Source organism: Stegodyphus dumicola, chromosome 9 (genome assembly GCF_044657685.1).
Source record: "Stegodyphus dumicola isolate Sdum_Otavi_A_Nest chromosome 9, ASM4465768v1".
Taxonomy (NCBI): domain Eukaryota; kingdom Metazoa; phylum Arthropoda; class Arachnida; order Araneae; family Eresidae; genus Stegodyphus; species Stegodyphus dumicola.
Window position 1 is genome coordinate 55,008,120 of NC_140776.1, and position 14,837 is coordinate 55,022,956.

The 14,837-nt window shown below is 31.8% G+C and overlaps 1 protein-coding gene across 2 annotated transcripts in view; it reads right to left on the reverse strand.

Annotated features, from left to right (window-relative positions):
- Nucleotides 1-14,837, reverse strand: part of LOC118186149 (uncharacterized) — a 204,207-nt gene that overhangs the window by 15,313 nt on the left and 174,057 nt on the right. For both annotated transcript variants that reach the window (XM_035356194.2, XM_085823454.1), the window contains exons 5-7: nt 8,283-8,441; nt 5,464-5,662; nt 4,183-4,388 (exon numbers count right to left, since the gene is read on the reverse strand). In XM_035356194.2, coding sequence (XP_035212085.1) covers nt 4,183-4,388; nt 5,464-5,662; nt 8,283-8,441 — 564 coding nt within the window. The remainder of the gene's footprint in view (nt 1-4,182; nt 4,389-5,463; nt 5,663-8,282; nt 8,442-14,837) is intronic.

The following is a 14,837-nucleotide window of genomic DNA, read 5'->3' on the forward strand; positions in this document are numbered from 1 at the left end:
TAATATATCTCTATACATGTTAAAAAAGGAAGACATCATCCTAGACAAATAAGCGTAGCGGTGTTGCATGACAGGAGAAGTTAAGAAGAAGAAGTGACGTTATTGCTCGCAAAGCAGCATTTATATAGGTGCATATATATAGCTAAGTTGCGATTGATTAATTTTAGGTTTAGTTTCCTTTTGCAAGCGGCATTATGTAACCTAGAAAGAGCATCTCGAATTTGGGAGAACAGATGAACTTATGGGGAGAACATAAAATTTAGAATAGTCATTTCTGAGGTCGCCAATCATTTTCTTAACGTAGGCATCGTATTTTATCATTATATATATACTTTGTTTGTATTTAACATTATGTATATATATATATATATATATATAATTATGTTAAATACAAACAAAGCTCTTTTTCCATCATCACTTTCAAACAGATTTCTATTTACTTGTATATCTACGTGTAGTCCTAAGTATTTTTGCAGTAGGATTTGCCGAAAGTCTCGTTAATTCGAATTTTCAGTAACTGATTTTTTTGTGTGTGTGTGTGTGTGTGTGTGTGTGTGTGTGTGTGTGTGCTCTCTCGTTTTAGCCTAACGAAGCCCGATTACATTTACTATTGATTTACTATTGATTTCATACATCATCACTATAAGCAAAATAAATAATTAATAGCTGATCAAAAGACAAAATTGAGTCAGCGAATTTTAGATTTAATAATATTTAGCAGGGAAGGGGACCAAACTCTATGTCGTGGGGTGCCTAATTTAAAATTTTCAGAACTGAGGAGTCATAGGCAGATTTACCATAACTAGTGTTTATATAATTTTAGAAGTAGTCATACTGTTTTTGAATAGAAATATTTGACTAATATAAAAGCGATACTGATTTTGTAAATAATATAGTAATGTAAATAAAAATAAATAATGCTTATTGCTTATTAGTATAAATATAAATAAGTAATATATTTACTAAAGAATATTGATTATATTATCTCCTAAGATTAATTTTAGTAGAATTATCTTAAAAGAGTGAATCCATACTTAGTTTAATTCTATTCACGGAAATGTTTGGCCTAGCTTGACTTGCCAGTTTGGCATCGCCTCATTGCTCGAGTAAAGGACGAAACACCTTCGTATTTATTTCTTAATTATTGTTCATTGAACGGGAGTTGGTTTGTTCCCCTTGAAAAGTCAACTAATTTCCGATCAATGACAATGATTACTTGCATTTAATTTAATTACTTGCTTTTAATTTATTTCTTTTTACAATTGAAATTTTGTTATTCATGATTTAATTCAATTCCCCGTTAAACATTTTTAACAATTTACATTCAAGTTAGTTTAAAACATTTTTCAAAATTGAACTTACTAAGTATGTATTAACACTTTTAAGATAATTCTACTAAAATTAATCTTAGGAGATAATATAATCAATATTCTTTAGGAAAAAAATTAATTATTATTAACTTACTTTGCAGCAGCTGCGCAAGTAGTAGAATAACTCGATTTCGCACTAAGTGAATTTAAGATCATATAAATAAGTAATACTTATTGTATTCAGAAAAATACATTCCTTCAAAGCAGATTTTAGACTTTTGTAGATTTACTAAACAATTTTTAAGAGAAAAAAAAAAAAAAAAAAAAAAAGAAATGTGTTCTTTTGGCTATTGCCTTAATTCCTCGCATGATGCTGTTATAATTGTGAATTAATTTCAAAAGGAGTGAACTGAAAAAGGAAGAAGACACAGCGATCTCTTCAAAAAAATAAAGGGAGGGAAACATATGAAATAATAGCATAATTTATTTGAAAAATGGATTTGAAAATTGGGATTTTGTTTCATTCTTAGTTCTAAAACCAAGTGCGACGCACTGAACAAAAAGGAGGAGAAATTACAATTCTATATACGAGAAGTATTTAAAGTAAACTGTGACTTAAAAAGATTTTTGCCTGAAAATATAATAGTTCAGTTTTCCTGCAAAATTAATACGAGGATCAACGTACGAAAATAAAAACTAAGCCTAAGCTATTTAATTAATTCTTTAAATGATCCTCAGATATGTTTTATTTCTTCCACTGCAGGTTACGGCTGCTCCATTGATATTTAAGGAAATTCATGTTAGAAGATGATTGCTTACAAAAATACGTAGGTTCGAAGATATTGAGAACACCAACAGATTTTTCCAGTTAATGATATTCGTCCAAAAGACAATTTCAAGTACTGAAAAATCTTTGCTTTCTGTAGCTCATTTATAGCCATCATTTTGCGCTGTGAAATCAGATTGTAGTTTTCCTTGTTCTTTTATTTATATATTTATTTAATTTCAGTACCCAGGACGTAAAAATTTGGAGTTCCCTAGGTCTTTGCTTGCCAAGTTTAGCAACTGTAATCTACAATTAGCCGTATCAGTATCAAACTGAGAAAAATGCAACGTTTTTACATTGGGTATTAAGAGAATTTGTTATAACAGATCTTTATCATTTCCGAAATCTTAAAATCTTTGACAAAAAGATTCTTTCATATTTAAAACCATTTTCTTGAAATAATCTTTGTTAATAAAGGCACAGATGTCTCAACTATATAAGACAACTTTGGAAAAGTAATTAACGTGGCCATCTGTAAATCTTCGATGAATAGAATCAACTTGTGTTCAAACGAATAATTTGTCTTGCCGTTGAAAAAGGAATATTTTCCTCCCCCTGAAATTTAATACATCTGCGCTGATTGAGTTGTGATGCAAAATCTATCATAAAATAAACATTTTGCGACCTTCTTTCAGTTAAGGTTTATTAAATACTCTTTTTGTCGAAGAATAGTTTAATTTCATTTGTGTGAGATGCGAAGTGTTTTACATAGTCTCCGGAAAGCTTTCGAAACTGTTATACTGGAGAAACCATTTTCCATTTCACGTAGCAATTCTTTGAATTGTCGAAGGCTAAATCCTTTTTTTCCGTTATATTTTTCGCACTATCGGTTGCAACTGGCACAATGTTATAGAGCAAGCTCTGTTTTATCTCCCATGAGCATCGGACGGCATGCCCTTGATCCTTCTGTTGCAATTATTTCAAAAAATTAGTAGTTACACTTCAAACTACTAAGAATGTTAAATGCAACGCTATCAAAGCGTATCTGAAGCGTATCTGAAAAGCGAAGCTAAAACGAATATCTCAGCGCTTCCAAATTAGCTCTGAAGTAACAACTACTAAAATCAAATTGATACTCTCTCCGGTTTTATACAGTTCTCCCCCGGCCGCCGAGAAATCTCTAGTACTTCTCGAAATTACTGGGAGGCATAGTAGGGCCAGATACAGTTACAGTTGAATAAATAGATTACTTATAGTTATTCAATTACAGTACCCATCACAGTTATAAAGGAGAGGGAGCAAAATGCCGCCAAATTTTTCTACTTTTGGCGATTCCTCGCCAATTCAGTGAGATAGCCTTTTACTCAATGTTAAATAGACTTGACCTTCTGGCTCCTGTATTCTTACTTTTCCGACAAAGCATCTCCCCTTTAGAATTTCATGTTACATTATATATATATATATTAAAAAAACCACACATACATACATAATTTCACTAAAACTATTTACATATGTGCAGAATTCGTAACAATATGTGGCGTTCCGACAGATACTTCAACTTCTATTCATGAGATGGCGCCACGTGTAAAATCCAGTTCTTAATCGGAGCAGCAAAGCGACATCTTTACTCACTCAGACTTCTCGTCGGACAAGTGTACGCGACGCTTGCACGAACTGTGTTCCGAGCTCTGCGTTGATCTCTGCAATGTAATTTAAATTGTAATTTAGTACTTAATATATTCTTTTGTTATAGGAGATTGTCTACTCTTATTTTCTTTAATTATATCATGCATTAAGCACACACGATCACCAAAAATATATATCGCACAAAAAGGGACTCTTGATTTAACTCTTGATGTCACAAGAGTTGCATATCTCATTTTATTTATTTATTAATTAATTATTATTATTATTTCAATTTCAGATTTACTTCAGAGCCAACGAGCATAGTTCATAGTTCAACGTACTTTCAGAACGATCATAATCAATGAGCCGCATACGGCTGGCGAGTTTCATTCACATTTGATTAGATTTTGCACGCATTACTAATTAGATAACGTATTTATTTTCATGATGATTTTTCAGCAAATGATTTTTTCTACTTACCGTAGGCACAGGAACCCTAGGTATGTCCCTGGGTGGCAGTTTAGGGGGTTTAGGTTCCCCTAGCACTCCGTAAATGGAATTGCGTGAGTTCATTCCTGGTAGACTATAAGGGTCTTCATCCGCGAGACGGTTGCCCTGCTGCTGACGTAAAGGACGCTCGAATATACTTGCCAGATTAGGCGCGCTTGTCCTCTTCGGCATCATTGCTGAAGAAAAAGTGTTAAAGTTGAAACAAAGACTGGAAATGCATGTAGAAAGAACTAATATGGCATTAAAAATATAAGTCTAACATTTCGACCATTTTGAAAATGGTTACAAAATTTCTTCTCGGGTGAGAAGTTTTCATTCTTCACAGTTCTTTCAGTCAATAATAAGGGGGAAGGAAATCAAGCTACCGGCTCCATCTACCGATTAAAATTGGAAACAACTATGAAATCCCTTTTTCTTCAACAGACAGCGCCAGTAGTTTGATTTCCTTCCTCTTATTATAATCGCCTGAGCATTTAAACTCTGGGCTTCTCTTTCGTCATTTGCACTTCTGCAGCTGAAGAAGTAGGTTCTATAGTTAAACTTTCAAAGCTAGCCCTTCAAATTTATAAAAATTTCGCTCGTTGTTTGTTCTTGTTGCTTTTATAACCGTTATCCGGCGTGTTATTTTAATTCAAAGTAGGCAGCTTGTAAATAATGCAGTATCTACTAACATTACTGGTTTTTCACAAACAGCTTTACTTATTAAAAAGACAGCTAACCAAAAATATAATGCAACATAATCTCCTAAGTTATTTACCAATTAAAATTCAGTACACATCTGTAAATTAAAACATTAAATATAATAAAATGTTCTTTTAAAAATCTATTATTACATGCACAGCAGAAAATTCAATTAAATTTAGTATTTCAGTAAAATCCTAGCAAAAATCTTTTGTGCTAGATTTCACAGCTCATCTATATAAGGCAAATATATATATATATTCATGAACCCCTATAGCCAGTTTAACGTAAAAGCATGAAATTCACGGATTCTGAGCAGCCATTATCTGATTAAATCTTGACATTTCTTGTGAACCGTAACTAGGAAGAAAATTATGTATATTAGAGTTTCTCGAAGGATCGTCCTCAGTTTTTGAAGAATTAAACCCGCAACTTTGTTTTCAACCCAAATTTGTCCAATTCAGTCATTTATTTTTTTGGGTACAATTTCCTTTTAAGGTAGACATTAAGAAAATGATGAGAATCTTACGGTTGCCATTCGTCTCAAGTAAAAACGAATGAGTTACTCACTAGGTGGCAATTTGGACTTGAGCATGTCTAGAGCGACTATGTTGATGATCATGACCCAGCAGGGTAGGTCCAGGACCTCCCCGTTGTCCTTGACGAAAGCGACTACGCAGATGCACTGGGTCTCCAGCTTCCTCCGGTCGGGGTACGCCCGCCGTAACTCTTTCGAAATATTCTGCTGGAACTTTTTCATGTCGAACATCTGGAGAAAGAAAAATATTCTATATCATTAACCGTAGATCAATTAATTTTACTTAATGTATTTAAGATGTTTTCCGGTATACACCATATTACTTACAATTTTCTTATGTGAGTTACGATTTGAAACCTATTAATAGCAAAAATGCTATTAGTACGTCTCAGTGAAAAACAGTACTCTGTTTTAATTCGGGAGTTCATGGATTCAGGCTCGCTGTGATTCGAAATCCATTTTTTGGCCTTATATACCAGTCTGACTTGCTTATAATCGTATGGATTAAAGTAATTACTCGTTGTGCGAAAATAATAAGAAATAAAAATGTCCAGGCATGATTTTTGAAAACAATTCCATATCGATAGCATTACAATCTGCCATAGGTACACAGCCACTTTCTGTAGAAACAATCTATTTTAAAAGATACACTTCAGTGGAGGAGGTTTCAGAAAGAAACTGATTCGTATTTAACACGCAAATGGGAAAAGGCACGAAAATGCTGTTGCAACCAATCTAAGTTTGAGATCTAATTAATTTCCTTTACTGAGCCTAAAACTCGAAAAGACACTTCTTTTGTTTAGTGTGTTGCCTATGCAATGAATATAGTATGTGGAATAATCGGCATAATAATAACATTTTGGATTTTTAGCATAATATTCCTAATTTCTGTTTACGTTTAATGTAAGTTTCATAAAAACTAATAAAACTGTCAGTCTTTATTTTTTTTAGTTTATATTTTGCAATTATATGGAATGATATTAATTTATTCGCGGTTCTTAGTTTACTTTAAGTTTTATTCATCTATTTCAACATTTACAAACTTATACACACAGTTGAAGTATTTCAATTAATGTAGAACGAGGTATAGTAAAATTCTCGGAAATCAAGGATGCTTTTAAATGGGAATGGTTAAAGCACTGAACAGAAAAATATAAGACAGATAAAAGAATGATAGAATTATGATGAAATTATAAAGAATGATCAACTTACAAAAATGAGTTCTCTCATTAACTGCTTAAAAAATTCTGAAAGTTTTCAGATTTTATATTACCCCCAAAGAGTTTTTTTTTTAACGTTTTGTGTGTACATTTATTTATTAAATATTACGTTCTTCGCACTTAAACCATAAAATATAAGTCAACAGCTGTATCACAAAAAAATTTAAAAAGAACATTTCTTTAGAATTTCCGATACATAGTCTCGAGCGCTGGAGATTAATATATATATATATATATATATATATATATATATATATATACACTGTACGTAATATATATATATATATATATATATATATATATATATATATATATTACGTACAGTGTTGCCATTACTCGCTTTGAAATCGCTGAGTTTCTTAATTAAAAACTCATAAATGCTTTACAAAATATGAAATAGATAATAAAGCAAATTTAAAATTTGTGCTTGCAGATGCCCAAATTCTGGAGGAAACATACGCTATTCAAATTTTGATGGCTCTAGGTACCGATGGTTTATCACAATGCAAGAAACATACATACATTTATGCAGATTCTTCATTATTTAGTTTCTTTAAATATAATACAGGGCTCTAATATTTGGTGGTAACAATTTGAAAAGTGAAACGTCGTTTATAGTGAAACGCTACAAATGCCAAAACGAAATTAATAGCCCTTCTGGGCTATCGTCCTTTGGGCTTAAAAAAAAAAACACTTTTGAAAAATTATAGAATTTTTTTACCGAAAGTTAACTACATTAGAATGTGCATTAATTGACATCAAATTATCTATATTATAATTTTTATTATTAATTTTACTCTTTTATTACAAAAAACGTGCAGTAAACCTAATGTAACATGTATTCGATGTAGGCGATAGTCTGCCTAACTGAGTGAAATGATAGTATTTCTCACTTCACAAGAGTGATTAATCAGTTAACCTGTTTTTTTATAATATTTTTCAATAAAATGTTAAAACACGGTTTTAATATATCTGCTAGTTGTAATTTCAATACATTTTTGTATTGAATTTAAAGTTTGTTAAACTTTATTGTAAAATAAGGTTTTAATAAATGCATATTTTCAGTAATTTCGATCAGATTTTGATTTTCCCTAATTTCTCTTACTTGCAGGATTTTTGAAGTGATTAGCAAACCTGCATTAAATAAAGATTTAGCAATAGTTTTCATTAACTTCGATGATTTTTTTCCATAATTCAGATTTGTTCGTGCTTACTGGAAGATGAACTATAATTATACCTTTTAATTACCGTAATCACTTAAAGCGTATAAAATGATTAACCGCGTTTTCTAAATGAGATCTTAAAAATGGAACGATGCATACTTAAAATTTTAATTCTTATTTCATCTTTTTATCTGCGTAGACAAGTATATAACAGTAATAGTTAAAATAAAATTATTTAATTTATGTCAATTAGTATGTAAAATTTTATTTTCAGCGCATGTTTAATTAATAATAATTAATTACGCTTTTTTAAGTTCGATAATTTTGATGATGCATATTAATAGATATTTATTCAATATAAATACTTAAGTTCTCGTATAAAAATAAGACAAAAATAAAATTTCATGTAAAATGTTTCAGAAATGAACATTGTAATAGTCATTTAAAATAATTTGGAATCCTTCTTACTTTCACAGGCTTTTCTAATTCTAGTTGTCCCTGTAGCCGTTGAATATCTGATGAAAGACAGCTCTCTTCAGGACCATTGACATCCTTCACAAAAACTCCGTTTTTGCTAGCCCGTTTAATGATGATGTTTCCAGCATCATCCATTTTAATTTTCACTCCCTATAAAATATAAGCAAATAATTAATTAAATTTATTGCAAATATGAAATTTATTTATTACATTCTTCAAGTTTTGGCGTAAATTGATTTCAAGTTATCTGCGGTGGTGTGTTTTAAACTGCAATTTGACAACAGCTTTATAGTAAACACTCACACATCTAACAGATGGCAGCACTATTTGTTCAAAATAGTTAATATTATTGCCAATAGATGGCAGCATCACAATCCACAGGACTTCCAGGGATTCAACCAAGAGAATCTTGCTCTGGAGGGGCTTTCTTAATTTCAGAGGGGGAATGCAGTTAGCCTTTTATGCTTATATGTTAAATATTTGGCTTGAATTGATGAATATAAAAAAACTAATTTTATTCAAGTCTTGGAATTAGTTAACATTTTCTATACTTTTTGTTGTTTAATTTGTAAATAGAGTTCAATGTCGATCAACTGAATCATGGCATTATTTAAAGCATTAACTTGTGTGAAATTTCTCATAACACATTAACATTTTTTAATGGCTATGGTACCGAGTTCACTGCAAATTAATGTCACAAGAACAATATCATTGAATACTAAATATATAGCTATAATATGAAGTTAATATGATGCTATAGCCATCTACTTTTTTATGTTATGGCAACAGAAGACATTACAGGAAAAATCGATCTGTAGTTTTAATGCGAGATAAACATTTCATAATTAAATACTACTGCAATAATGTACATTTTTATATCTAAAACGATTGATTATATATATGAGCTTTATAATATATGATGAACAAAAACATACGTGTGAATACAAATACATAAGTACATAACATAAGAACAAAAATATAAGTATCAATTTTCTTTGTTTATATGGAAAACTAAATTCTCCGATGTGAGGTGGGGTTAAAATGCTAGCATATCATTTAAATTATTTTTGTGCCCTGAAATTTTTATCTGAGCTGGTTGCTGTCTTTCATTTCAACTGGATTTCAAATTTCCGAGGTATTGCAAGTCCACAATACCTCGGATAATTAGAGTTTTATTATAGTTTAAATCATGAAATCGATTGCCCATCTGAAGTTCTGAAGTTCAAAAACATCTTCTGGAGTTGAAATGGTTTTTACACGTCAAGTAAAAGTAAATTAAAGAAAGTTAATAATTTATATTTGTGTTTTTTAGAGAATGTGCTATAATATTACCTTAGTTAAGAAAACTTTCTAGAAATATCTTTGATTAAGATTGTTTCTCACCTTGCTGTTTAATTTAGCTTCAGCTATGGAAGAAATGTAAATCGATGCTTTTCTTTAAATTTATTTAAAATTCATTACTTAAATTTGAAGAGATTATACGACAAATAATAATAAGGACCGCATTTCACTGCTGAAGTCAAACGAGGGAGACTTACTGCCAAATAAACGACTTAATTGCAAATAATTTTCAAGTTCCGTCTTCTCCAGGTATAAGGGTTTTACGTTTACATTGCACTGTAGTTTGAAAGACTGTAAGAACACGCTTCGTCAGAAAATGAAATACTGCTTCCATCTGATCAAAAATCATAGAAAAAAGGACTTTTAAATAAAAGCAAAATTTAAAAAGAAGAGAAGGATTTAATTCACCCATGGATTCAGAATAAAGAAAAGGACTTAATGTAGCTATTCTTAATGCGAAGAAAAAGGACTTGATTCACCTTGGATCATCATAAAGAAAATAATTTAATATAGCCATGGGCCAGGAATAGAACAAAATTGCGTTCAATGATGAGAATTTGAATTTAAATGGTTCTGATTGTGAGAATTGCTTAGACTCACTTCAAGAAAAGAGATCAATCAAAGGATAAGTTTTATTATATGACGGAGATCATTTATACAGTTTTCTAAAATGCAATACAAAGTAGATTTAGCGATTTTGATTATCGGATATGATGAAATTTCCTGATACTCACAAAATAATCGCTCATTCGACGAGAAATCGTTCTCTTTTGAAAGAACCAGAACCAGTGGGATCAGGATTTTTTTTCCCTGTAATCTGTTTAATTTAAAATAATTAGGAAATAATGTAATAGCTATAAATAATGAACCTCAAAATGATTTAAACTGACAATTTATTCCGATATAATTCATACGAATTTCGTTGTTTCTGAGCAATAAACACTTTTCACATCCTGTATAATAAGTATATATAAGATTCAAATTTAAACTTGGGATAGGAAATTCCAAAATCAAATTTTAACAACACAAGCCACATTTCCTTCAACTCTTGTATATCATATAGATTATTCCTGCAGCAAAAGTCTCTTTCTCTTATGTACACAAAGAAATCTGGCGAAAAATGTATTGGTATACAATTTCTTGTTGGTTACTGCAAATATTAATTACATTGTGCTATTTCCCCAAGGGTATTGTCATAATGATTTACGTTCCTTTTCTAGCGATTAAATTTGGAATGCATAAATCCATAGAATAAAAGTTTGAAGTGCGATATAGATTTAGTGTTAAGAGAAGAAATTTGTTATACAGTTTTTTTCCAAAGAAAAAAGTTTTTTTTTTTTTTTTTATAAATGTATATCTTTAATGGAACAATTTTAACAATCAAGGTTCATGATGGTCTAGTTCAAGCATCAAGTGAGGAAACTCTCGATTAATAAACATACGTATTATTTTTATAGTAAAATGTTCTTTCTTCTTTATTTAGGTAAAGAATTTCAGAGAACCTTTCCCCACAAACGTTAAAAAGGGCACGAAAGGAACTCAATGATAACAATATAATAATAAGATAGGTTAGACGAACTAAACAAAATGTAGACTAAAGAATTTATGTGTGAATTATTCACATAGGTCCAACTAATCTTTAACTCAAAATTACTCAGATCTTTATCTAATCCAAAATTATCGCAAAATTCAGACTTTTGACCTGTCATGATTACCTAGATGTGGACCACAATTACCTACTCGTTTTACTTTCATTGATATGGACTGAACAATTCCTCTTCTTGTCATTTCTAAACAACCAAGGACGACGAATTTATTCGAGTGTTCTGCACTAATTCAGATACACTGTTAAAAAATATTGGAGAGCCAGAAATCTAATAATTTGTTTGTTAACTGACTGACACTACCTAGACTTAGGAAAGAGTGTAAAAAATGCATTTGGCATCGTGCTACCTTAAATAAAGACATGTGATAAAAAACGAATTAAGAGACAGTGATCCTCTCTTGAGGTGAAGTGGACGCGGATTCTTTGACCTCCAGAAGGACGGTAGTAAAACGAACCCACCTTCTCACAGCTCCCCCTCTCAGTCAAACAGCTCAATCAAAACCTCAATCAAACAGCTCCCCCTCTCAGTGAGATAATGAGAGATAAAAATAAAAAGGGACAAGAATACGGATGCAATTTTTTATTTTCTTCTTATTTTGCATTGTGTAATATAACCAAGTCGCGTGGGCAGACGATGCTAACATCGCTTTCCAACTCTCTCAATCTGTTGCCTTTTGTAATAACTTTGTACCGCAGTCATTAAGTCTCATCAGCAAGCGAAGCTACTGACCTCTTGCTAGAGATCGACAAACTGATTATTCTCAATTACAGTATATTTTTCAAAAATGCGTTGGCAACAGTCAGACAAACTATGATTTCTTTAATGGGTTGATATACAGAAGTGGAGAATTTTTATACTTATAAATAAAGACTGTGTAATTTATGAATAATAGTAAAAATGTTAAAACTAAGAGAAAGCAGAGCAACGTAATCTAATCATCGCGCATTTTATAGGGCCATATTTCAGATAAGATAGTAGGCAGAATGAACGTTATAATTCGAAATTGCAAAATTTGGTTTTTGAAATATAATACAGATGGCAGCACTAGTTCTCATTTTAATGGTTCTGTCGGACCATTTGTTGATCTAATTCACTTTGATTTTGTTTTTTAAACACCATCAGATCAGGTTTTCGTCAGGTGGATTACCTTCACACAATTTCTGATCTCGCCGATCTAACGGGGAGAGTTAGTTTTTTTTTTTTTTTTCTTAAATCCGTGAGTATCTTTTTCTTTCCACAGTTAAATCAGAAATGGCCAACTGCAGGCCGCGGGTCACTGATGATTCTTGTGGGTCTTTTAACGGGCCTACCGGAAAGTTAAAGAAATTTAGAATTCAATATTATTGACTGCGAAATTGTTATGGCTTGTATGCTGCTATATTTTTTGTTTTTATAGGGGGATGATAATACACATTGCTGATATATATAATATAAACGTGTCAATTTCTAGCTTATACCTGAAAATCCATTTCCGTAAATTTTTATTTCATGTGAACACTTATATCGTATTCTCCTTATCTTGCATTACATTTTAAGCTTTCCAAGTCATAAGCATAGTTAGGCATGTATTCAAAATGTCATTCTGAGATTTTTTACGCGAATTATTTTATTTTTGATCTTGGCGTTATTTAGTGCTCAATTGTTTGCAAAGGTAATTTGAAAATACTACTGGCTTTTAATAACCTGCTTATTAAAGCGTATTCCTTAAATTTGGTTTAAATGAAGCCCATTGTGCGGCGCTATTACGCATTTCAAATTAGCCTTATTATATTCACGTTCCATTGAATTTAATAGTTGATATATACCACACTTTCCGAAGTTTACACAATCATACCAAATTACTGACATTGAAAAAGATTACTAAAGAAATCTCAGCTTAGGGAATGTTGATATCTAACCTCCTTCGCCTCCAATTCTGGTGCACCTGATAAAAATTTCTATATCATGAAATTAACCTTTAGGATTAAATCTAAATCCGTAGCACATATCACTTATAATTCTTTACGTTCTTTTGTGGGAATCATATAAGTGGAGAAAAATAAATTAAGTATTTTTTTAAAAACTAGCCCCAAAATAAATATTTAAAGCAAATTAACAGAAAAATTTCTTTTGCCGTGAAATCTTCATTCAAAACAAGCTGCACCGAATCAATTACAGTTGCCATTATCTCGGTTCTATCTTAATAGCAATAAGATACCAATAAATCGAAAGATGAAACGCAAAACGATTTTGCTGGAGGTCTTCATATCCCACGGACGACTGACCCGTGAGAATCTGCAGTTCAGATAACAAACTATCATTAATGCCCTACCCATCACCCGCTAGCGCTGCCTCAATCTTTATTCTAGGAAGAGAAAGAACTCTGTCCTTGTAAGGTAGGTGGCGGCAACCTACCGTCCACGTGGGCAGGGGTTCGAACCCACGCGGGTGACTGTACTCGGGTTGAACTATCAGTCGCAACAATCGCTTTCAACACAGAAAGTAAAAGATTAATTTTAATATGGTGTGCAGTTTTTTTTTTTTTTAAATTAAGTACTGTCAAATTAAATTATGCTACTTTCATTGAAATCCAGTCGTAGGGTGTCAACGTCAGGCACGCAAATTCCAGTTTTTCATTAAAAAACAAAAATAAAATGAAATTTGCTCAAAATGCAAATCACACTAATTTCGTATAAGTAGAATTATTTATTGCAATTCATAAGACATTAGGGGCCCACCAGCGGCCGAGCGGTAAAAGTCGCTGAACACTGGCAGTTCGGTCCGAGGTTCGAATCCCGCGAACGGGCTGGCTGCATGGGCGTTTTCCCCATGTGTAACGTGTATACGAGCCAGTTTCCCTTAGAAAGTCCTCCACGAAGGCATCCCTCCTCTTAGGCAGATAGCCCTCGAGGCTTTGCCATAATGACATACACACACACACATAAGACATTAGTTATTCTATTTTTTGAACTGTTGAATAAATATTGCGTTATTCTCATGTATAGATTTAAAAGCATCAAATCTTTTAATGACGTAAGATATTAATCATAACAACACATGCATTTAAATGTTTGCTTAATTCTGCATTTTAATAACGTTTTTAGCCCAGAAGGGCTATTAATTTCGTTTTGGCATTTTGCGTTGAAAACTGTATCACTTTTTAAATGGTTGCCACCAAATATTATCACCCTGTGTTATATTTAAAGAAATTAAATGATGAAGAGTCTGCATAAATGTATATATGTTTCTCGCACTATGATAAAACAACGGCACCTAGAGCCATCCGATTTTAAATAAGGTACTGCCCCACCCGAATATGGGCATGTGGAAGCTCTAATTTGAATTTGTTTTATTATCTATTTCATATTCTGTATAACTTTAGCGAATTTTTGGTTAGAACACTCAACGATTTCAAATCGAGCAATGGCAACACTGTACGGGGTCCAGCGCGCGAGAATGTGTGTCGGAAATTCTTAAGCTATGCTCTTTTAAAATTATTTAGTGATATTGCTGTTGAATTGAATTTTGTGGTTTAAGTGCAAAGAACCCGATATTTAATAAATAAAGGTAACACACAAAACGCTGAAAAAAACCCTTTGAACGTAATATGAAAACTTTC